The sequence below is a fragment of the Leptodactylus fuscus genome, chromosome 1 (assembly GCF_031893055.1).
Source record: "Leptodactylus fuscus isolate aLepFus1 chromosome 1, aLepFus1.hap2, whole genome shotgun sequence".
NCBI classification, from domain to species: domain Eukaryota; kingdom Metazoa; phylum Chordata; class Amphibia; order Anura; family Leptodactylidae; genus Leptodactylus; species Leptodactylus fuscus.
The window spans coordinates 128,061,437-128,085,741 of NC_134265.1; the positions used below are offsets into that span (position 1 = coordinate 128,061,437).

General features: G+C 42.1%; 1 protein-coding gene across 1 annotated transcript in view; it reads right to left on the reverse strand.

The window, feature by feature from the left end:
* The window catches only part of LOC142203042 (cytosolic phospholipase A2 gamma-like), a 49,603-nt gene extending 33,389 nt beyond the window's left edge, over positions 1-16,214 (reverse strand). The window contains exons 1-5 of the mRNA XM_075273516.1: positions 16,102-16,214; positions 10,039-10,079; positions 7,550-7,664; positions 7,292-7,437; positions 1,436-1,634 (exon numbers count right to left, since the gene is read on the reverse strand). Of these exons, the coding sequence (XP_075129617.1) occupies positions 1,436-1,634; positions 7,292-7,437; positions 7,550-7,664; positions 10,039-10,079; positions 16,102-16,122 (522 nt within the window). The 5' untranslated portion in view covers positions 16,123-16,214. The remainder of the gene's footprint in view (positions 1-1,435; positions 1,635-7,291; positions 7,438-7,549; positions 7,665-10,038; positions 10,080-16,101) is intronic.
* Between the last annotated feature and the right edge of the window lie 8,091 nt (positions 16,215-24,305).

Sequence of the window (24,305 nt, forward strand, 5' to 3'; positions counted from 1 at the left end):
ATATTGTGATGTCAGGGGATAGAAGAATTGAGCATGTTAGATGTCAATATGCCCAGCCTTTGGTTGAGGTAAGCTACCAACAGAAGATTTGTGGCTTAGTATGTATTTAAATATGACGCATCCATGTAACCTCCTTGAAAACAGTGTAAAATTTAATGGAGTTTTGATATGTTTAAGAAACATCTATTCGAACCATCTGAATTAACCAGAGGCTATAGTGCCAGGTTTCCATATGGGGCAGAGCCTTCAGAAATCATAGGATGATTAGGAGGTAAGTGCTGCAACCCCCCCCCCCTTTTTTTTTTTTGGTCAGGGATATAAGTAAGAAAAGAAAAAACAACTACACACCGGCCAGGTCCCATTATAGTCAATGGGGTCCCTTAGGTTCCATTATTGGTTGTTTTTTTTTATTTTTCTGATTCTTTGAAAGTAGAGTAGGCCAAGTGTGCATGTTTATGGTGGAAGTGAGATAAATAGCTGTCAGTCAGTAGTTACTGTATGTGTATTTTCTAACATAATGCAGAAGCCAGTTGTTACATGCACTAAACATGGGATAATCCATTGAACTTCTAGGATTCACTCACTGGGGGAGATTTATTAAACTAAAAATTATTTTTTTCAATCAGTGTTAATCTGTGGAATAGATCGTAGTTAATAAGCAGGGCTCCAACATACTGCTTCAGCTGCAGGTAATGTCCCCACTCTGGGGGTCAAATATGGCAGTTATGTCAACATAGCTAAACACAGAAGATGGTTGACCTTTAAGACGCCCTTGGATCTGCACCAATAGGATATCAGGGAGGAACCCAGAGGAAAGTCCAGGTTAAACTCGAGACTAAACAGAGGTAGGTCGGGGGAAATTACCTAGCTGGAATATCTGACAAAGTCTCAAAGTGCCAGAGAATGTTGCATTAAGGGGCTTAGAGAACAAGGATGATGGTTTGATGGGACCCAGAGGAGAGAAAATGTTGGAAAAGTTTGGGATTTCTAAAATGGCGCACAGGGAAATAGTTGTATCCAGCAGGGAGAGTTGAGCTATAATGGCTCAGTACTATTTTAAGAAATGGAGTCTGACACCAGAAAACATGGTATAAATAATGCTGAGCACCATCATACCATCAGCATCATGTTTGGTCTGTTATAGTTTCCTGGTGACTGATTCCTAGGGTTCAGATGCAAAGCAGTGCAGATGTTTTTAAATAACAATCATTTACAAAACTAATTTTTTGTAAATTACATAAGAAATACAATAAACTATAATAAATCTGTACAAAAGTGTCTACAACCTTAAGGCTTTAACCCGCTTACCTACGTTCCAGATAGAAATATTTCTGTCCACCCTTAAAATGACTATATATTTAAAAAATATGTACAGCAGCATGTGTACGACACAGTAATACAGCAGAATATAATGCATTAAGTCAATGGTACTTACTTCATTCATGCACATATGAATAAACACATAAGCCCAAAAATGGGTCAGTGAATACACTTCTTTAGAAAAAGCCTGATTTATCTTCTCCAGTGCTTTTTCCTTGTTCCATGAAGAGTTTAATAGATGATTAGCTATCTGGGTCTCCATCTCTTCCATACACGATGACCAATTTTCATTATTATAGAGGGATGACATACACCTGAATAAGAAATAATTGAGAAAAATTGTAAATTGAGACAGATACACTATTGCATTTTGTAGGTGCCACTCAGGGGGGAATTAAGAAATAACACCTAAGAACCCTGTTACAGAGTAATGTCGCAGTGGCCTCTATGCTAATAGAATGAAAAGAAACCCACACAGACATAGGGATGAATACACCGTTTCTCATTACAAATTTTCCAAAAGTTTCAGGATCAGCCGAACCCTAAATTTTTTGGGTTTGCCATCCAAGAAATACTTTTATACTCTGGGGTATCTTCAGACCCTGAAGTATAATAATCAGAAACCCAGGAAAACTGAGTAAACATAATAAACATTGCTACATACCTCCCTTGGGCTCCAGCATGGGAGATACGTCTTCCGAGGTTCAACTAACAAATACTCATCTCCAGTAGACTGCCTTGCCTAGCACGGTAATAAGTGGTATCAGTAGATGGTGATACACAGGGACATAACCAACAAAGACTGGGCTCCCCCAGCAAACTTTATACTTGGGGCCAGCCTCCTCACAGCATAGCGTCTTCTTTTCTTGCCCCCACACAGTATAACACCCCATTTACACACACTATAATGTCCCAAAGTGGCCTACAGACAGTATAATTTCCCACAGAGGCACCTCCACACAGTATTATCTTCCACAGTGGCCCCTGCACAAGGCACACAGTATTATTTCCCACAGTGGCCCCTGCACACAGTGGGAAATAATAGTGGACCACCCACAAACTTTTATTATACTCTGGGATCTTTCGGACCCCAGACTGTGATGATGGGAGACCATGGGGATGATACAAACATCAAAAACACTATTACTCACTTTACCTGGGTTCTGTCCCACTCCCTGCTGCTTTCAGCCCTCTTCAGTGTCTAAAAGCAATAAGTGCAGGGAGGGAAGAACAGCATGCAAAGGCAAAAGGCAACAGCCGTTTCGCGCAGCTATGTGCGCTTTCTCAAGCCATAGAATGCAATACGGATTGCATTCTATGGCTTGAGAAAGCGCACATAGCTGCGCGAAACGGCTGTTGCCTTTTGCCTTTGCATGCTGTTCTTCCCTCCCTGCACTTATTGCTTTTAGATATGTATTGCCTCAAATAAAGAAGTTTTTTACAAAGACGAGCCTCGATGTGGGTGAGTGCCCTTCCAATTTTTCTACTATTTTGTTATTGCCACAGTGCTCTATTTTTGGTTGTTGAGCACCCCCACGGCTCTCAATACAAAAGGTTTTATTCCTCATATATACCTCCAGCTTACCAGGACTCACATCCGTATATTTAGCAGTGCCATCCTGTTTACTCTCCTTTTCCTCTTCAGTGTCAGCACAGATGTCACATGGGCTAAGTCAGCATTGCGACACATGACGCCAGCCAGACCCTATTGGTGTCTGGGATGTCATTGAAGAGGCCCGAAGATTGCTGAGAGTCACAGCAAATCCTAGGAGAGGTGAGTAGCACTGTTTTTTATGTTCCCTTCAATCATTATAGTCCAGGGTCTGAAAAGACCACAAAGTATAATAATAGCAGTATTTGTTGGGGTTCGTCTAACAAATACTTTTGCCACGAGTCTGCAGTCTCACTTACTGATCCCTGCTCCGGCTCACACCTGCATCCACTGAGGCGGCCGTGAGCAGGAGCTGAGGTTGGTAAGTAAATTGGGACTGTTACCTACTGGGGTTACGTCCTACCCATAATTTAATGTCCCCCTCCATCTGCCCCCATATTAATGTCTCCCTCCATCTACCCCCAGTGTAACGTCCCCCTCCAGCTACCTTCCTGTTTAATGTCTCCCTCCAGTGCCCCTACAGTATAATTTCCCCCATCTCCTGGTTGCCCCCAGTTTAATGTGCCTCTTCACTTGATCCCATTTTAGTGTCCCCTTCCAGTTGCCCTCACAGTATAACTTTCCCCTCTGGTTGCCCCCAGTTTAATGCCCCCCCAACTTTATTCCAGTTTAATGTCCCCCTCCAGCTACCCCCAGTTAAATGTGCCCCTCCTGTTGCCTCCAGTTTAATGTTTTCCTCCAGCTGGTCCCACAGTATTATGTCCCTCTCCTGCCAAACAAACATTAAAAAATACACTAATACTCACCTCTCCTTGCTCCCCTGCTGTTCTGTCAGCAGTCTCTGATCCAAAGTCTTTAGGGAACTGCAGGCACAATGTTAGTGACGAGAGCATAGAGTGGACGAATGACAATGCAGGGGACAGACAGCTCCCTGCTTCACCATTGTATGCAACTCATTTGTGTCCAGAGAGGACCAGATGAGTTGAAGCTGGGACGTATCTCGTGCCAACTGGGACAGGAAGACCCAGAATCCATGACTGCCTTCATCTGTCTGTCTAGACATAGAAACTGCTCATCCAACTGTCTCTAACTGCCCACTAAGGGCATGTTTACACAGAGCTTTTTGAAGGAAGATTTTGATGTGGAATCGGCCTCAAAATCAGAGTCACTTGCGTTTTTTTCTCCTAGTGATTTTTTTTTCAGCTAGCAGGAAAAAAACAAGAGACATGACCTATCTTCACGCGGAATCTGTGGCTGAGTGGCTAAATCAGGAGTGGTATGCCGCGATGGAATGTCGATGCACTACATTGGCATCTCTTTACGGATAGCTGCGCAAAAAAGCAGAATTTCCTATTCAATTTCCGCCGTGCGAATGGGGCCTTACTCTTTGAGTCTCATCCAGGCATGCACACAGATATCACACTGGGCTGCTGAATTTAGGATATAGGTAGCTGGTGAACTACTACACTTATCTAAATAGTCAGTGTCCCCCTCTACATACTGGCACTGACTATTTAGATAAGTGTAGTAGTTGGTCAAATAGGTTTCCATATGTAAATAGGTGATAGCATATAGCTAGTGCAGGAAGAACAAATAAAAAATTGAAGTAGTAATGAGAAAAGATGTAGCAGTCATAGTGTTCATGGTGGCTAGGCTTGTTGGATGTTTTGTTTTTGTTTTTTATAATCTTTTCACTCCTTTCAAAATATATGGTTCCAGAATTTCATATGTAAGTTACCTCTTGTTCTCCAAGCAGTAGATAGCAGTAGATTTTTATTTTCTCAGAAAAACTAAAAATTTACCACCCACTTGGAGAACAAGATCTAATTTACATACAGCCTACCAAAGGACATATCTTTTGAACAGGTCGATGAATTAAAAAAAAGCAAAATAAAATAAAAACTGCTAAATAAATCAGGGTCACAGTGGCAACCAATGTATGTCATATAGAATTTTGTGCTTGGTGACAAATCCTCTTTACGGGTTTGCTGAACTGGAATAGGGTTTCTAAGAACCTGCCTCTAGAGGACTAAGGCTAAGGCCCTACATGGAGTCCCACAGCAAAAAAGTGGCAGAATCGCATTGCGTTTTTTCCCGCAGTGCTTGCAGAGGTTTTGGAAATCGCAGTGTGTCCACTGCACATATATTCCAACTGTCATAGATCTTTTGCTTTAGGATACTACAAAGGTTCTCAATGGGGTTGAGGTCAGGGGAGGATGGTGGTCACTCAATTCTCTCTTTATATGCCCAATGAATTAGAGGAATTTGTGTCAGCATTTTTATGCACAAAGATGATTTTGCAACGGGATGCACAGTTGTTCTTTTTGTACCTTGGAAAAAGGGGGTTGGAAACTCTATACTTTGTAGAGGTCATTTTCACACCTTCAGGGACCTACCAGCTCTTGATTCTGGCCCAAAACAGGACTCCACCATCTTTTTTCTGACATCATAACCTTTATGGGACATAATGGCCATCCACTATGCCATCTATCTGGACCATCCAGAGTTGTATGGCACTCATCAGTAAACAAGACTGTTTCTAAAATAGCCTTCATGTATGTCTGGACCCACTGCAACCGTTTCTGTTTGCGAGCAGTGTTTAAGGGTGGTCAAATAGTATGTTTAAAGAGGACCTTTCATCAGATCGGGCACATGCAGTTTTATATACTGCTAGAAAGCTGACAGTGCGCTGAATTCAGCGCACTATCAGCTTTCCCGATCTGTGCCCGGTGTAAAGCGCTATCGGTCCCGGTACCTTAGCGCTTTAGTATCAGAAGGGCGTTTCGGACAGTTAGCCAGGGACGCCCTTCTGCCCAGCAGCGCCTATCGCACTGCACAGTGTGAGCAGGGAGGAATGCCCCCTCCCTCTACTCACACAGCTCGTCCATAGACGAGTGTTATCAGGAGAGGGAGGGGGCGTTCCTCCCCGCTCCACAGTACAGCGCGATAGGCGCTGCTGGGCAGAAGGGCGTCCCTGGCTAAGTGTTAGAAACACCCTTCTGACTGTAAAGCGCTACCGTACCGGGACCGATAGCGCTTTACACCGGGCACAGATCGGGAAAGCTGATAGTGCGCTGAATTCAGCACACTGTCAGCTTTCTAGCAGTATATAAAACTGCATGTGCCCGATCTGATGAAAGGTCCTCTTTAAGCACAACTGTAAGCCTCTGGAGGATCATACACCTTTCGGTTCATGGGATTCCAGAGGCATCAGAAGCTTCAAATACCTGTTTTCTGCTTTGTAATGGTATTTTAGAAGCTGCTCTCTTAATCCAATAAATTTGTCTGTTAGAAACCTTACTCATTATGCCTTTGTATGCACAAACTCATCTGTCCTCTGAATCAGCCACAAATATCTTAACAGTATAATGATCATGTTTAGGTTTTCATGAAATAATTAATGTTGCATACCTGGTCCAGGAAATTACAGTATTTGATGCTTTTTGGCAGCATAGAGGTCATTTTTCTTTCCCATATCACTTAAAACCTGTGGTCTGTTTAATAATATGGTATGTCTTCTTAGACTGGGGCCCCACATTGCAAAAACTCAGTTTTGGAGATTGTGGTGGAAATGCCGTGGCAAAAAATGATGCTTGTTACATTGCCTGTGAAGTGGATGGAATTCTGGCTAATCCCATCCACACATTGCTGAAAAGCTGCATTTTCAAAAATTTGAATGTCAATGATACCTACTGAAATATTGGTATTTTCCATATAGGAATAATAGAGGTAGAAAGTCTACAGAGGAAAATGAAATGGGTTTCTGTTGTGGTCTCTTATATTTGCTATGGCTCGCTGTGTAGGGTCTTAAGTAGGTTTCTTTTAATTGGACTCCCCTGGCAAACTATCACAGGGATTGAGGTTGATTTCAGTGACTCGAGAGCCCTGAGACAATACTATCCATTGGTTTAATTGAAAAGAAAAAATTTGATCTTTATGACACTTAAATGTGATTTGCATAATAATTTGGAACAGAGTGTAAAGGCCTCGACTAACATGAGGTGCATTATGTGCGACAGAATGGAAATCTACACTAGTCAGGAACTAGATAGAATAGATTACCTGTATAACTCATGTGAGAAATCTGGCATGAGTTATAGTAAATATGTTAGACAAGGCGTCCTCTTTCCACTCTACTCACATTCCAAAAAAGCAGTGAGTGACGTGCAGAGGGAATGTGGTGCAACCCTGGGCCATATGCCAAAGATGTGCCACAGTATCACATGTCTATGGCAGAAAACCTGCCTAAATGACTTGCTAAATCCCTCCCCCCCAATGAGTATAAGATGTCATTTTACCACTGTCGTCCTTCTAACACAAACATTTTTAGCTGAATAGATGAATGTGAAAATATTTTACCAGGTTGATCCAGAGGTGCCACAAATATATGTAATAGCATCTAGAATATTTTCTTTGGCTAATTCAGAAAGGACGCCAAGAAGACCAACCATGGCACGAAGTCCACCACCAGATCCCAAAAGTGCAATAATAGGAGGCTCGCCATCCTACAGCAAAAACAGAGATTTAAACATATGACACAAAACAAAAAAGACATTGTTATGATATCTGAAAACTTTTTCAATTAGGGAATTTATTAGGTACTAAAAGTATAGTTACCTTTTGGATATTAATGTTTAATCTCTGAAGGGCTTCCCGCACTTTTTTCTGCCTAGCTTCTATGGATGATGATTCCCCTTTTGACCTTAGAAAAGCATCAGGAAATTGTGTATTTCTAAAAACAGTATAAAGAGAACATGGATTAAACAGCAGCATAACAAAGTGGCCATTAGTATACAAATATAGGATCAGAAAATTGAAGGGGGGTTGTTAAGGTGGTACTCAAAATAACAAAAGATTCAAAATAGAAATAATGTATAAATAATTACTTTATTAAAGTATAAATAATAAAAATTACAGATTATACTACACAGTATAGAAAAAAGGGGTGTCAGACAGACAGTACAGGGACACACACCTATGTGATATTAAAGAGGTAGCTATAGCATGTTCATATACCAACAAGTGTGGCTTACAATATCATCCAAGTGGATTACTGAATTATTATAGATGCTATATATCCATATATGAATCCTAACATGGATTCCAATAAATATTCATATACACAGTGGTATAAATGATATGAACAACAGCATCACAATATCAAGCAAATAGAATAGTCAAAGGGTTAAATGTCCTCTCATGATGTGTGTGATGCTGTATAACTATATATAGATCCTATCACAATCTCTATTACAGTTTAAACAATGCTCCAGTGGTACAACAAATATGGATAAAGGCATCACAAAAGAGTACTACATAAGTGCTATATCAAACATGATTTTATCATACAGGTAAAGATAAACATACTCATGTGTATGGTCAAAATGAGGCAATGTTCCGCCAGCAGGGAAGGGGGGGGGGGTAGGTTAGAGAGAGAGGTGTAATCTGGGGGTAGAAAATAAGTCATACTTACCCGATGCCAGGTGGTTAAATATGGCAGCCACCATAGATGCCGGGTGTCTGCTGTTTTATACAGCAGACACCCAGCGGTAATGCCCGCAATCGGTGCCAACACCAATCTCGAGCATTAATCCCTCTGGTGCCTCAGTGTAAGTTGACCGAGGTGCCATTTTCCCGGCGGTGCGTGGATACCGCCATTTTCCCGGTGATCTCTGGCACCTGGAGTAACCTCCGGGGTCAGCGTCATGTTGCTATGACAGCCTTGTGAAGGCTCTCCGGCCTGTCATTCTATTTGTTCTATTACATTCTGTTTGTTCTGTTGCAGGCTACTCTATGTAGCCTGCAATAGAAGCCCCGGTACTTTGCAATATATTGCATTAGTGATTAGAGCCCTTGGGGTTCAAGACCCTTAGGGGGTCTAACAAATGCAAAATAAAAGTTTAAAATAAAGTAAAAAAAATAATTAAATATTAAAAGTTCAAATCAACCCCTTTCCCTAGTACTTAAATACTCTGAAACACATACACAATAGGTATCCCTGTGTCTGAAAATGCCTACTCTACAAATCTATAAAAAATATTTTTCCCGTGCAGTACAGCCGTAGCAGGAAAAAAAGTCAAAAGTGCCAAAATGCTGATTTTCACTAAGGAAAAGGAAGATACAACAAGATGAAATAAAGGTCTGATTTTATTTATCCTCCTTGCTGGATAACCCCCCCCCCCCCCCAAACAAAAATTCTCTAACCAAATAAAGGACAGGTAGCATTTCACATCCTATATGCTCCCTTGTTAGACATACATGATTCCCAGTCTCCATCTGCACATTCAGCTGCACAAGTTTCACCATATATTATGGTGAGCTCTTAAAAGAGCATTTGCTCTGTTATACAGTACTACACACACACACACACACACACACACACACACACACACACACACACACACACACACACACACACACACACATACACACACGCACTTCCGTTTCTCACCAGCCCCTTATTGAAGATGATCCTTCCTTCTACACATCTTCACTGATTTCAGAGCAGCTAGTCATGTACAGCACATGTGCGAGATTTTAAACTCACTATACTTGATTAGCTGCTCTGAAGGAAGCAGTGAAGAGGTGTACAAGGAGGGATCATCTTTCAATAAAGGGGCGGTGAGAAACGGAGGGGACTGATGATACAGCGGTGCTTGGGGAACACGCATAACACTTCTGGTGCTCCCTGAAAAGTAATTTGCATAAGAAAAAAAAAACGGGTTAATTCAAAAATGGCTGCGAGGATCAATGGATGAAACGTATGCCTAGGATAGCCTTTTTTAAAAGACTATGTAAAGGTATGTTTATTCAAAAACCAATCTAGCCAATGATAGACTCCCTTTAAAGGGGGGAGTCCCCAGGAGGCTCCAGTAACGTCTCTGGCTACAGCTATAAAAAGTTCATGGCTACCAGAATGTAATGGTGAAAAATGGAAAAATATCACTGAAAGTCCAAAGTAAACAATTTCCCTTTGGGGGTTAATATTATATTGAATTACCAGTTATAATTTATAAAGTATAAAATACAAATAAATAATAATTTGTATGAAATACAAATATTCACAGACATTACCCAGTAGATCATGCAAGTAATGGAATACTTACTTTGATGGATCACCATAATCATAGATAAGGTCGAATGTTTTCTGTGAAAAATAAATGATGATAATAATGAGAATTGTAGCTATACTGTACTATAATCTGTTGTCTATATATGGTTGTAGATAATGGGGTTTATGTAAAATCATGTGATTCAGTCTTTAAAGATAATCCTTTAATAAGATAAAAGGGGACATATATTGTGCCATGTGCATAAAAACAGTTTGAAGACTATATATGTTAGACTGACACAACAAACCAGAATAGGCATAACAGGGAGGAAGCAATTTGTGATATTTTAAGAGGTAGAAATTGACTATGTAAAATAAGTGAAGCAGCCGATGGTTCTGCTATGTAGCAGCTGTGGTGTGTGGTTTTCAGTCATACCACAACACTAAGGCCTTATGCACATATCTGCATATCACATACGTATGCTGTCAGCATACATATCCATTTTCAATGTCTTCAGTTTTTATCATGGATCATGCAGGGTAATTCTACATTATCTGCTACCTGAGGCGCAAGGAGAGAAGGCGGGAGCCAGAAAATGAAAAGGAATATGAGGTGGAAGTCTGCCTTAATTCCTTGTCATATTCCGCCATGTAAACAGGCCCTAATAATTCCCCCACTTTGCATAATAGCGCCCCCACAGGTAATAGAAGCACTATAACCTATGTGGGGCACTATTGCCAGTGGGGAGTATTAATACTGTAATAGTTTCAGTGCAGCATTGGTTTTAAATAACATATGTGAATGGGAATGCTGTAAAAGGTCCAATGGTATGGAAATGCACAGGGTTTGTCGTCTTTTTTTGCTGTTCCCCGCACATGTGTTATTTAAAGCCAGTCCTGCACTGACACTGCAGCACTCTACTACTGGCGAATTAGTCGCTCTTCATAAAACCTCTCAACTTTCAAAGGATAGAAAGATGAAAATAGAAAAGCTATGGTTAGCACCGCATCACCCTATTTCACTACTCTGGTCCCATCTTTATGCTTCCCCCCTCCTCTATCCTTCTTGGTAAAATGGCCCTGACCCGTGTTGTGTGTCAAACATGTGTGTTAAGATTTCATCTCTCCTCCCCATGCTCTTCTATGACAGTTTTCCTTTTTCACCCTCACTATCCCCTGGCCCGGCTTTGGCGGTTTTGGGACCTTGGTTTCGGGCTGGCCTTTTCCCGATTTGCAGATCTCATTGATTATTGTACACACTCTCTCCTCTCCTTTACTGACTTGAGGGCTAAATATAATCTGGCATCTGAGATTTCTCCTATACATCTCGTATCTCATCTCATTTTCATGGGTCCCCAGGCCCCCATACCCATGCCTTTTAAAAAAATCTGTAAGTTTTAATGTACCACAGAAGGCTTTATCTCCACATTTACTGTATTCTCCTGGACCCCACTCTGGAGATGTTTTCCTGAACATTCTTACATGTAAAAATAAGAAGACTATCTAGGTAAGGTTCTTCCAGACCTGGCCTGGACCATTATAAGGAGATGGGTGGCTAAGATCTCTTGCTGTGTTTTTTACAGGGAGAATATCTAAAAGTTGTAGCTTAATTGGTATCACACTCCAACTTTGCTTCACTCCTTTAACCCTGCTGTTCCAGATGCTTTCTGGAGATGTGGTGCCTGTGGTGCCCATATATTTAATCTTTTTTTGTCTTGCCCCATGACCCAACCCTTCTGGTGTCAGATCCAGATCCTGATTGACCAGGTTTTGACTTTGAGTCTTGCCATGTTATCCACACTTCTTTTCTTAACTTCTACAGATTAAGAGACCTCAGGACCATATAATATTTAACTGCCCTTTCAAGTGATGAGAAGGACAGAAGCCGAGCATTATGGGACCCCATGGGTGCGTTCTGGGCGCAGCATAATATCTAATGGTGTATGGTTTAACTTATTTTGTTCACTGTGAATGTGACTCATTCCCTCCCTATATCCCCCCTTTTCCTTATCCCTTTCCTCCTGGTTCTTGTCTTGTGCTCCTCCTCTGTATGTCCTGGTTATTAAACATGCCCTGATTCAGGGCCTATTCTTTATACAGTGACTTGCAAAAGTATTCACACCCCTTGAACTTTTTCACATTTTGTCACCTTACAACCACAAACTTAAATGTATTTTATTGAGATTTTAAGTGATAGACTAACATAAAGTATCAGATAATTGTGGAGTGGAATGAAAATTATACGTGGTTTTCAAAATTTTAATCAAATAAAAATCTGAACAGTGTGATGTGCAAAAGTATTCACCACCCTATATTCTGATACCCCTAAATAAAATCCAGAGCAATCAATTGCCTTCAGAAGTCACTTAATTAGTTAATAGACTCCAGCTGTGTGTAATTTAGTCTCAGTGTAAATACACCTATTCTATGAAGTCCTCAGTGGTTTGTTAGAGAACACTAGTGAACAAACAGCAGCATGAAGACCAAGGAACTCACCAGACAGGTCAGATATAAAGTTGTAGAGAAGTTTAAAGCAGGGTTAGGTTATAAAAACATATCTCAAGCTCTCAGCATCCCAAGGAGCACTATTCAATCCATCATCCAAAAACGGAAAAAGTATTCTACAACTGCAAACCTACCAAGACATGGCCGTCCACCAACTGACAGATTGAGCAAGAAAAGCATTGGTCAGAGAAGCAGCCTAGAGGCCCATGGTCACTCTGGAGGAGCTGCAGAAATCCACAGCTCATGTGGGAGAATCTGTCCACAGGACAACTATAAGTCGTGCACTCCACAAATCTGGTCTTTATGGAAGAGTGGCAAGAAGAAAACCATTTTTGAAAGAAAGACATAAGAAGTATCATTTGCAATTTATCACAAGCCATATAAGGGAAACAGCAAACTTGTAGAAGAAGGTGCTTTGGTCAGATGAAACCAAACTTTTGGCCTAAATGCAAAGCGCTATGTGCAGCAGAAAAGTAACACTGCATATCACCCTGAACACACCATCCCCATTGTAAAACATGGCGGTGGCAGTATCATGCTGTGGGAATGCTGTTCTTCAGCAGGGACAAGGAAGCTGGTCAGAGTTGATGGGAAGATGGATGGAGCTAAATACAGGGAAATCCTGGAAGAAACCTGTTGGAAGCTGCAAGAGATTTGAGATTCAACTTCCAGCAAGACAATGACCCTAAACCAGTGGCATAACTACTGCCGTAGCAGCAGAGGTGCCTGCCACAGGGCCCGAAAAGTCAGGGGGCCCAAGCTGGGAGGCGGAGACTTATTTTGCAAGAAGAAGTGGGGGAGTCCATGTTTAGAAGCGCGGAGCACTTGTGAAGGCACAGGTGAGTGATGGCAGGCAGGACAGGAGCGCTGAGCACTTGTAAAGACAGGTGCGCTCAGCGCTGGTGAAGACATCGCTTTGCGCTTGCTGTGTGGTGGTGATGGTGTCCATGTTGTCCACTGTGATTAACAGTGTTTTTTTTTATCTTTTTCTCCCCCTGGGTCTCCGATTATTATACTCTGGGGTCTGAAATGACCCTAGAGTATAATAATTGTTTATGGGTGTCCACAGTGGGGCATAATACTGTGTGCAGGGGCCACTATGGGGGATAATACTGTGTGTAGGGGCCATTGAGGAACATAATAGTGTGTGCAGGGGCCACTAAGGGACATAATACTGTGTGCAGGGTCCACTATGGGGTATAATACTGTGTGCAGGGGCCACTATGGGGCATAATAGAGCGCACAGGAATACGTAGGAGGGGCTTGATCGAGGTCTTCGGCGTCGGTCGAGGTGGGGGGGGGGCATATCAAAAGTTTGCCATGGGGCCCCGCCATTCCTAGTTACGCCACTGCCCTAAACATACAGCCAGAGCTACAGTGGAAGGGTTAGATCAAAGAATATCCATGTGTATGAATGGCCCAGTCAAAGTCCAGACCTAAATCCCATTGAACATCTGTGGCCAGACATGAAAATTACTGTTCACAATCTGGCCGAGCTTGAGCTATTTTGCAAAGAAGAATGGGCAAAAATCTCAGTCTCTAGATGTGCAAAGCTAGTAGAGATAGACCCCAAAGGTGGTTCTACAAAGTATTAATATAGGGGGGGACCAAACACTTTTTGCACATCACACTTTTCAGATTTTTATTTGATTAAAGTTTGGAAAAACCATGTACCATTTTCCTTCCACTTCATAAGCATCTGATACTTTGTGTTGGTCTATCACTTAAAATCTCAATAAAATACATTTACATTTGTGGTTGGGATGCCGATGAGTTGAAATTGGGCCATACCTCCTGCTGACCAGGACAGTAGGACAGGACCCAAAATCCGGGACTAGTTTCACTCAATTTTTTCAAACATTACATACAATAATACATTGCATAATATATCTGTTTGTGCTTTATTTTGCTATTACATGAACATGTCTAAGTTCTTTAACATGCATGCTAGCACAATGATAAAGAAGGAATCTAACCTATCCAATGTACTGCAGAAAACATCTATTACAGCATTATATCATATTGCAGATGGTTCATATTACAACAGTTTATCTGACTATATATATATATATATATATATATATATATATATATATATATATATTATCAGTGTAATAGAGATACACCCCTCTATGTAGATTTCTATCTATCTATCTATCTATCTATCTATCTATCTATCTATCTATCCATCCATCCATCCATCCATCTATCATGCACTAAATATTCACTGTTGTGCTATAATATATTTTGTATAGTCTGACGAAGGTCAGTTATGATCATAACATTACTCGCTCTACATTTATGTTGTTACATAAATATTGGCAAATAAATTCACAATTTCTTCTGCATCAAAACTTGTGTGTAAAGCTTCATGTCTAATGTGGAGAGACAATATTAGTGTAATAGTTATTTATTAGCACCCCTATAGGTAAAATTCCCACACACAGATAATAGCCCCCCTCTCATTACTAATTCTATAACTTGTGGGGAGCACTGTTACAGTATTAGTGCCCTAATAGTGTAAAACCCCAACATAAGCAATGCTAATAACAGTGGGGGGCACTATTACAATAATAGTGCCCCCACATAAATTATTTTACTTATGCTACAATGATTCCGGGGGCCCATTTTTACCAACCCCTAGGAAACAGACTATACTACCTGAAAATTTGGGTGCCTTTTGATGAACCGTTACTGAGTCTGGACACACTGGAGGATCCTCAATAGCAATGTAACGAATCTCCCATAAACTGCAATACAGTTGTATTGTAGTCTATGGTATTTGCAAACAAACAATTGTAGGTTCATGTGCCCTAGTTGGGGTTAACAAAATAGTGAAAAAAAGTTTTTAAAGAATAAAAAACTAAAAGTTCAAATCAATCCCCTTTCCCTAGAATACATATAAAATCAAAAAATTACTGTGAAACACATTAGGTATCCCTGTCTGAAAATGCCTTGTCTCCAAACTTGTAAAGATATTTTTTCCTGTACAGTGAATGCTGTAGCAGAAAAAAAAAAAGAAAATCAAAAGTGCCAAGCCACCATTTTTTCAACTTTGGCAAAATTTTAATAAAAAGTGATCAATGCAACAGACATTCTCCAAAATAGTATAACTAAAAAGTACACATGACCCAGTGAAACGAGACACCCTAAAATATGGGTGTCAGAATATGGCGTCTTTAAGAAAAAATTTTTTGCAAACATTTTGATTTTTTCAGGGGTTAAATGTAAATAAAATTTGGTTTCCCTTCATACCAAAACATAGAATACAGGTGACATATCGTTCTGGCTACATAGTGGACAAAGTAAAAACGAAGCCTGTAAGAAAGTCACATAAATGCAATTTTTCTCCAATTCCACCCCATTCTCAATTATTTCTAGCTTCCCACTACCTTGTACAGAATAATAAATGGTATCATTATGAAGAATAATTTGTCCAGCAAACATTAAGCCCTCACAATGCTCTGTGATCGTAAAAATGAAAAAAAAAAACCTATAGGGTTTTGGAAGGCAGGAATTCAAAACCAAAAATCGAAAAATGCCACAAGCGTGAAGGGGTTAAAAAAGTCCCAAAGGCATTAGTCTGATTCAAATAAATAACAGGGACACTTACCGGTACCTTATTGGTAGCCATTGGAGTGTTGATTGGAGCCTGTTAGTAGAACTAAGGCAAAAAACCAAACAAAATCAAATAAAATGAACAATACGGATGAGTTCCAGCTGAAATTTCTGTAATGTACTAGAACAGGAGTGACTGCCTTATGATCAGGTTGACAAAAATGAACTGTTCATGTTTGCCTTCTGGTATTGCAGTTACTTTTATAGCTAGTGGCAGAGAGTTAATTATTACAAGCTTATTCCAGGGAATTACACTTCTTTACTAATAGTCCTACCTCCGTTTTCTGGTGAACACTTTATCAGCATGTGATTCTTTCAAGTCAGGAAAAAGTTTGATAAAATACATGCATCTTTAGGCCATGGGCCCACGTGGCATAAACGCTAGTGAATCTCATTCAGACCTTCTGGAAAAATCTATGCATCAAACACGCTGTTGTTTTCAAAGCATGTTAATTATACTTACAGAAACACTGGCTATTTCTCTATAGGTATAATAGAAGGAGAAAGTCTGCAAAGGGTTCCTCACTTTCTGTGAAAAGCACTGCAGAAAAAACCATGATGCATTGCTGCCGTGGTTTTTCCTGCAGTGCTTTTTTTCTGCAGCCCACTACGTGGGGACTTAGGCTTGGTTCACACATCAATATGCCATCTGTCCGTCTGAATTCCGTTTGAGACTTTAAAACGGACTGATGCACATACTGATTGTGTACTGATACCTTTTTATGCTGATAGCAAATGCTGTCCTTCCACTAGAGGACAGATAAGAGGATTAAAAGTAGCAATTGTAAACAGAGTAGGGATAAGGACATTTATTATATGAGATAAGGACATTTATTATATGTCCTTACTAGAGATGAGCGAACAGTAAAATATTCGATGTTCGGTATTCGTTTCGAATAGCCGCTCAATATTCGACTATTCGAACGAATATCGAACCCCATTATAGTCTATGGGAGAAAATGCTTCGTTTCAGGGGATCCCACCATTGGACTCAGGAGGGTCACCAAGTCCACTATGACACCTCAGGAAATGATGCCAACACCTCTAAAATGCAACTGGGACAGCAGGGGAAGCATGCCTGGGGGCATCTAACACACCAAAGTCCCTCTATTACCCCAATATCACAGCCTAACAATTACACACTTTCCACATTCAAAAAAAACTCTATCAAAGTGGGAAAATACCTGGAAACCTTCTCTACTCCCCAAATGGATGGACACAAACCCAAATTTAAGCTCAAAAAACATTATCAAGCACCCCTTTAAATCACATTGCCCATGAGAACCCCAGATGGAATAGACAATGGGAAATCCAAAAGCCCTCACCCTTAACTGTCATTTTGAGTGTGTGTGTGTGATGTGGTAAGACCTTCCAAAATTCACTTTTCTAGCCCTTAACAGGAGCCCTTCCAAATTAAGTTACAGGCCCTTAAGCTGAGCTACCAGCAGAGATTGAGGCCCTTCAGGTGACTTCAGCCTTCTACCTGCAGAGTTTTAGGCCCTTTGGGTGAGTTGAGCCTTGCACCAGCAGACTGTTAGCCCCTTTAAAATTCTTTGCCCCTAAAACGGTGGTTCCACAACCATCACTCATTGTGTTGGATTGATGCAGTGGATTGGACTGAGGACCCAGACCTTGATTTTGATTGGGAAATTGATAACATTTTGGCATCAATTCCTGGGGGTAACTTTTATTTAGAGGGCCACAAAGGTGGTAAATTGGCTGAAACCACTACTACTGGTAATGGTCCTCTAATATGGGACTCTACATTACCTCTATAGGGTTCTGATCAGGTGTTAATAGTCCAAACAACATGCTCCAGTACTTTAGTTGTAGATCAGAAACCACTTTCCCTTCCGACACCAGATTTAACCAAGCTTCATCATTATCATCCTGCTGAGATGGAGCCACTAAAGGAAACCTTGCCTTCCAAGGCATGTCCTGGAGCTGTGTCTGAGCCAAATCTAAACACAGAGTCCTTTGGAACTGAACAAAATTCAAAGTGTCAAAAGACTTTAGAGACTGTTGAAAGTAATGGGATCCAGAGCGAGGAGTTCATCACAAGGCTGACAGACCCAACTCCACATGCTGCAGCACAACCAACCAGCAGTCAGACTAAGATGGTCTCTTCTTCAAGCAAGACACAAGATTCTTTGGTGGCCTGCTTTGTCTCCCCGCCCAATATTCCTGGCAGGAGTGCTGAAACACCACCCTCCTCCTCCGCCGTTGAATCGACCCCAGCTACTGGCGTGGGGAGACGTCAGCAGGCCACGCTGAAGCTCATCCGCTTGGGGGACAGACAGCACAATGCCTCTGAGGTCAGGGATGCCATCCTGGCTGAGATGGCAATGTGTTTTTCCCTGCTGCACCTGGGGCCAGGCATGTTTGTCATGTGTGATAATGGCAGGAACCTGGTAGCGGCTCTGGAGCTTGCCAGCCTCCAACACGTTCCATGCCTGGCCCATGTCTAACTTAGTGGTGCAACATTTTTTGAAAACATACCCAAATGTACATGAGATACTGGTGAAAGTGCAGCGCTTGTGTGCCCACTTTTGCAAATGTACAGGAGCCGCTGCTAGCCTCAAAACATTCCAGCAACACCTCCATCTGCCTGAACACCGGTTGTTGTGCAACATCCCCACACGCTGAAACCCTAGATACCGTGGATTGAGCAGAGTGTGTGAGCTGCAGAGACCTTTGATGGAGTTCCATCTCCAAAACCCAAGGGTTCATCAAAGTCAGTTCCCTCAGTTTCTGCACCATGAGTTTCCATTGGTGGCAGACTTATGTGAAATCCTATCCCATCCTTTCCACTGGACACGAAACATTAGCATGCGCTCATCACAATTCCGGATATGGCAGCTGCGTTAAGCAGGGTGCAGGGTACAACGCAGACCAGGCCCGAGCTGTGGTTATGTGCGGTTTGAAATAAGGGGACAGTGAGCAATTGGAAGAGGAGTTGGTGGACAATGAGGCCACCGACCCGACATAGACGGGTGATGTCTAGCGGGTAAAGCAGTGTAGATGTGCAGGCAAACTAATCAACAAAAAAGGTGGCTAGAAGCAGAGGCATAGACTGGGGTGATGTCTAGGGGTGAATGCAGTATAGATGTGGAGGCAAGCTAAGCAGCAAAAAAGGTGGCTAGAAGCAGAGGCATAGACTGGGGTGATGTCTAGGGTGAAAGCAGTGTAGATGTGGAGGCAAGCTAAGCAGCAAAATCGGTGGCTAGAGGCAAAGGCATGCAAAACTACCCTGTTGTAAGACTTATTCCTAGGTATGGGGCATGTTAATAGGCCCCCCTGGCCAAATTACCGCCACTGAGGGGCCTAGTGTCACCAAAAGGAACAAGTATAGGTGCATGTTGTTTTGGAGCTTGCCAGACTCAAACATGGCCCACACATGGCCCACGTTTTCAACTTGTTGGTGCAAAGGTTCTTTGAAACCTTCACCATTGTGCCTGATATACTGGTCAAAGTGTGGCCATTTTCGTAAGTGAGAAGTAGCCTCTACTAGGCCGAAAACATTCATAGCACACACCTGTCATCTTCACACCGTTGGCTGGTGGAGGAAGACGAGGGGGATGAAGTGGCATTTCATGTCACTGTCCCACACGAGGCTTGAGGGTGCACTTCAGTGCATCCTGATGCTTCAGCATGTATGGTGTGAAGAGGAGTGGAAAATGGAGGAAATGGAGAGTGACCCATAGAGTTGGGGGCAGCAAAGTCATGCCAACTAACACACTAGCACACATGGCTGACTTCATGTTGGGTTGCTTTTCAAGAGACAAAGGCATAGTTCACATCATGGAGAGCAAACAATACTGGATTGAACAAAAAATTGGATTGAGCTGATATAGCGTGACTGAATTGCTGTGTATCACACTTAGCTTTTGGGGGTAGACCCTTAAAAATTGGATTGAGCTGATATAGCGTGACTGAATTTCTGGGTTTCCCACTTAGGTTTTGGGGTTACACACTGTGAACAACTGGATTGAGCGGACATAGCCTGACTGAATTTCTGTCTCTCTCACCTAGGTTTTGGGGGTACACACCCTGTATATCTGGATTGAGCGTACATAGCCTGACCTAATTGCTTGTTTGGGGTTACACAGCCTGAAAAGCTGCTTTGCATGTATATACAGCGCCGCACCTCCCATGAGTCAACCTGAAGCGACCGGGAGGGCGGCATTTTTGCCGACCTAAGCCAGTCCAGGACAAGCTGTCCTGGACTGGCTTAGTGTCACCGTGTCTGCAGCCGACACGGGAAGCGAGTGGTGTATTGGCGCGGCCCTGCTGGACGCAGCGCTGCTCCAGCAGGGCCGCCCCTCACAAGCAGGCAGAGAGCAGGTCCTCTCCCTGCCTGCGAATCGCCGCTTGCTCTGATAGGCCCCGCCCCCTTTCCAATCGGTACCGCCCCTTTCTCGCGGCCCCGCCCCCTCCTCGGGGAGGGGGGGGGGCGGCTTTCTGACGTCTGCTTCAGGCGCCAGAAAGTCAAGGTTCACCACTGCGTATATAGCAAGAAGTAACTGCAGTGCTATGTTTCAGGCCCCCCCCAAAAAAATTCAAGGCTTTTTCCAGCTATATGAACCTGTAATTGTTGTGGATTGCCGCTATTTTCAGGCCCCCCCAAAATTCAAGGATTTTTCCAGCTATATGAACTTGTAATTGCTGTGGATTGATGCTATGTTTCAGGCCCCCCCCAAATTCAAGACTTTTTCCAGCTATATGAACCTGAAATTGCTGTGGATTGATGCTATGTTTCAGGCCCCCACAAAATTCAAGGCTTTTTCCAGCAATATGAACTTGTAATCACTGTGGATTGATGCTATGTTTCAGCCCTCCCCCCCCTCAAATTCAGGGCTTTTTCCAGCTATATGAACTTGTAATTGCTGTGGATTGATGCTATGTTTCAGGCCCCCCCAAAATTCAAGGCTTTTTTCAGCTATATGAACTTGTAATTGCTGTGGATTGCTGCTATGTTTCAGCCCCCCCCCCCCCAAAAAAAAAAAAAAAAAAAAAAATTTCAAGGCTTTTTCCAACTATATGAACCTGTAATTGCTGTGGATTGATGCTATGTTTCAGGCCCCCCCAAAAAAATTCAAGGCTTTTTTCAGCTATATGAACTTGTAATTGCTGTGGATTGATGCTATGTTTCAGCCCCCCCCCTCCCAAAAAAAAAAAATTCAAGGCTTTTTCCAACTATATGAACCTGTAATTGCTGTGGATTGATGCTATGTTTCAGGCCCCCTCCCCCCCCCAAAAAAAAAGGCTTTTTTCATCTTTATATGAATTAGTCACTGCTGTGGATTCTGGCTATTCTGTGTGTGGACAGCCAAAAATGAAAGCTGTTTCTCCGCTATATATGAATTTTTATCTGTTGTGTATCTCTGTTGTCCACCGTCCGGGGAAAGCTGGACTGATGTCCCTGTAGTGTATAGCTCTGAGAAGAGCTGTTGGTTTTCTTCATTACTTCTTCCCTGCCTATCTGAAGCTAATCACTATCTAGCCCTCAGCAGATGTTTCTCTCCCTATGTCTGACGGCAAAAATGGCGAATATGCCGGCGGCCGTTCTTATGAATAGGAGGTCACATGTTTTCGGCAGCCATTTTTTTTCACTGCCTACGTTGTTGTAGTTCCCGTCCCACCTCTCCTGCACAGTTATTGGTGCAAAAAATGCGCCAGAGAAGGTGGGAGGGGATACAAATTTTTACTGCGTATGCGGCCTGCTATTCGATTGTGAACGAATACATTGAATGCCATGATATTCGATCGAATACCTATTCGATCGAACGGCGTTCGCTCATCTCTAGTCCTTATCTCTACTCTGTTTACAATTGCTACTTTTAATCCCCTTATCTGTCCTCTTGGGGACAGCGTTTGCTATCAGCATAAAAAGGTGTCAGTATACAATCAGTAAGTGCATCAGTCCGTTTTAAAGTCTCAAACGGAATTCAGACTAACGGATGGCATACTGATGTGTGAACCAGGCATAAGTGTTATACTATGAAGGATAAATAAGGAGGAAGAAGCCACACCTAGCTTGAGCAGCATCTCAGAGTGCTATTGTTTAAAGTGTTTGTCTTTTGTGCCTCTGGTTTGTGTTGGTATGTCCCATCCTCTATGTTCTGTATCACTTGTATATATTGTTATGCAGCTTTCCTTGTTATTTTCCCCCCTCTGTGTTCAAACCTTCCTTTGGTTCAGCCATGGACAATCACAGGCCACTGGGTGGGGTTGTAGGAGACCTAGGTCTCCGGGACGACCATTGATAGTAGAGTGTAGTGAGAGCAGTCATCCTGTGCAGTTCATGCTGGACTGTGCAGAGTGGAGAATACTAGAACTCAGACTGGATTTCAACAGCCATCCTGACAGCCTCTAGGAGGAGAGAGTACTTGCCCCAGGCTCATCTAGAGATAGCCTTGAGAAGGGAGTTCCCCTGCTCGGAGGAGTAGCAGTTGAGGACACTGACAGGAGGAACTTGACTCAGGCCTAAGCAAAGGTAACCAGATACCTGTCAGGACTCCCTGCACTACCATCCCCAATATCTACAGCTGGGAGATGCACGAGAGGAGTGATAGTTGGAGTAGAAGTCTGCCATAGAGCCTGTATTATCCCTGGGCACACTTCTAAAACCAAGGCTGGAGGAGTTGTACACTGAGGTACTACTACCCCCATTGTTGGAAGCTGCTCTTGTATCCAGTTGCTGAAATAAAGTGGTTATCCTTTATCCTGTTCAACTGCAACTATTGGCTACCTGAGTCCCATCAGGGCCCTTCTAAACACCATCACACCGGAGTTCCCCTCTCCAACTTGAAGTGCCCCAGGGGAAATTACTACCATGACCATCAGGTAGTGCTGCAAGACCCCCCTCAGCAGTGTTCGTCCAAAGAGTGGGACTGGTGTGCATGGTTGAGTGTGCTTGGCCTAGCTAGTGCTACATCATCTGCCACTACTTCTCTCATCTTCCGATTCCCTCCATCTGAGTTGTGGCACTTGTAATGAGATTAATGTTGGATAGTGCTAGAATCAGACTGAGATGCCTAAGGCGCACCAGTAAAATTCAGTTCAGCCCCCCACATGCAACTATTACCCATTTACAAACTGCTGACTAGTCCTTACTCCAGGCTGGGTCTGATTTGTGTGCCCAATCAATAGTTGGCTAACTGGCTCTTGCCTTAAACTAGGGACCCTCTTAACTATTTGATCTGAGGATAAATGCTTACACAGCAATGGTATCAGTTGAGGTATTTAGGCCCACCAGATACAATGATTCTGGGGGCCCATTTTTACCAACCCTCTTGGAAACAGACTGTACTATCCTTCAAATTTGGGTGCCTTTTACTGAACCATTACTATGTTGGAGACTGGACACACTGGAGATCCTCAATACTAATGTAACAAATCTCTCCTAGCCTGTAATAAAGTTCAAACAATTGCAGGTTAGGTGAGGTTAATAAAAATGAAATGGAAAAAAAAATGTTTAAAAAATAAACAATAAAAACCAAAAAGTTCAAATCACCCTCTTTTACCTAGAATACAAATAAAAGTAAAAATAAAGTACTGTGAAACACATTAGGTATCCTTTTGTGTGAAAATGCCTGGTTTACAAACTTAGAAAATTATATCTGGTACGCTGAACGCCATAGTGGGAAAAAAAATCAAGTATGCCGAACCACCATTTTTTTGCCTCTGATAAAAATTTTAATAAAAAGTGATCAAAGAAAAGACTTTCCCCAAAACATTATGACTAAAATGTACACCTGACCCCACAAAAAAGACATTCTACATTGATATCCATTGGAGTGTTAATTTGAGTATGGATTGGATTTTGGTAGAACTAAGCCAAAAAAAAATAACATAAAATAAAATTGGTGTAGGAACAATAATGATGAGTTCCAGCCTAAATTTCTGTAATGTACTAGAACAGGGATGGGAAGATCTCATCTACTGAGTGACTGCCTCGTGATCAGGTTAAATTATTACAAACTCATTCCATGGAATTACACTCCTTATTAACACTCCTACCTCCCTATTCTGGCGAACACTTTATCAGTGTGTGATTTATTCAAATCAGAAAAATATGTGATAAAATACATGTTTCTTTATACTATAAAGGATGAATAAGCAGGAAAAAGCCACACCTAGAACTGTAATGAGAATAACCCTTTGAGGACGCAGGGTAGTTCTTACGTTAATGCTCGA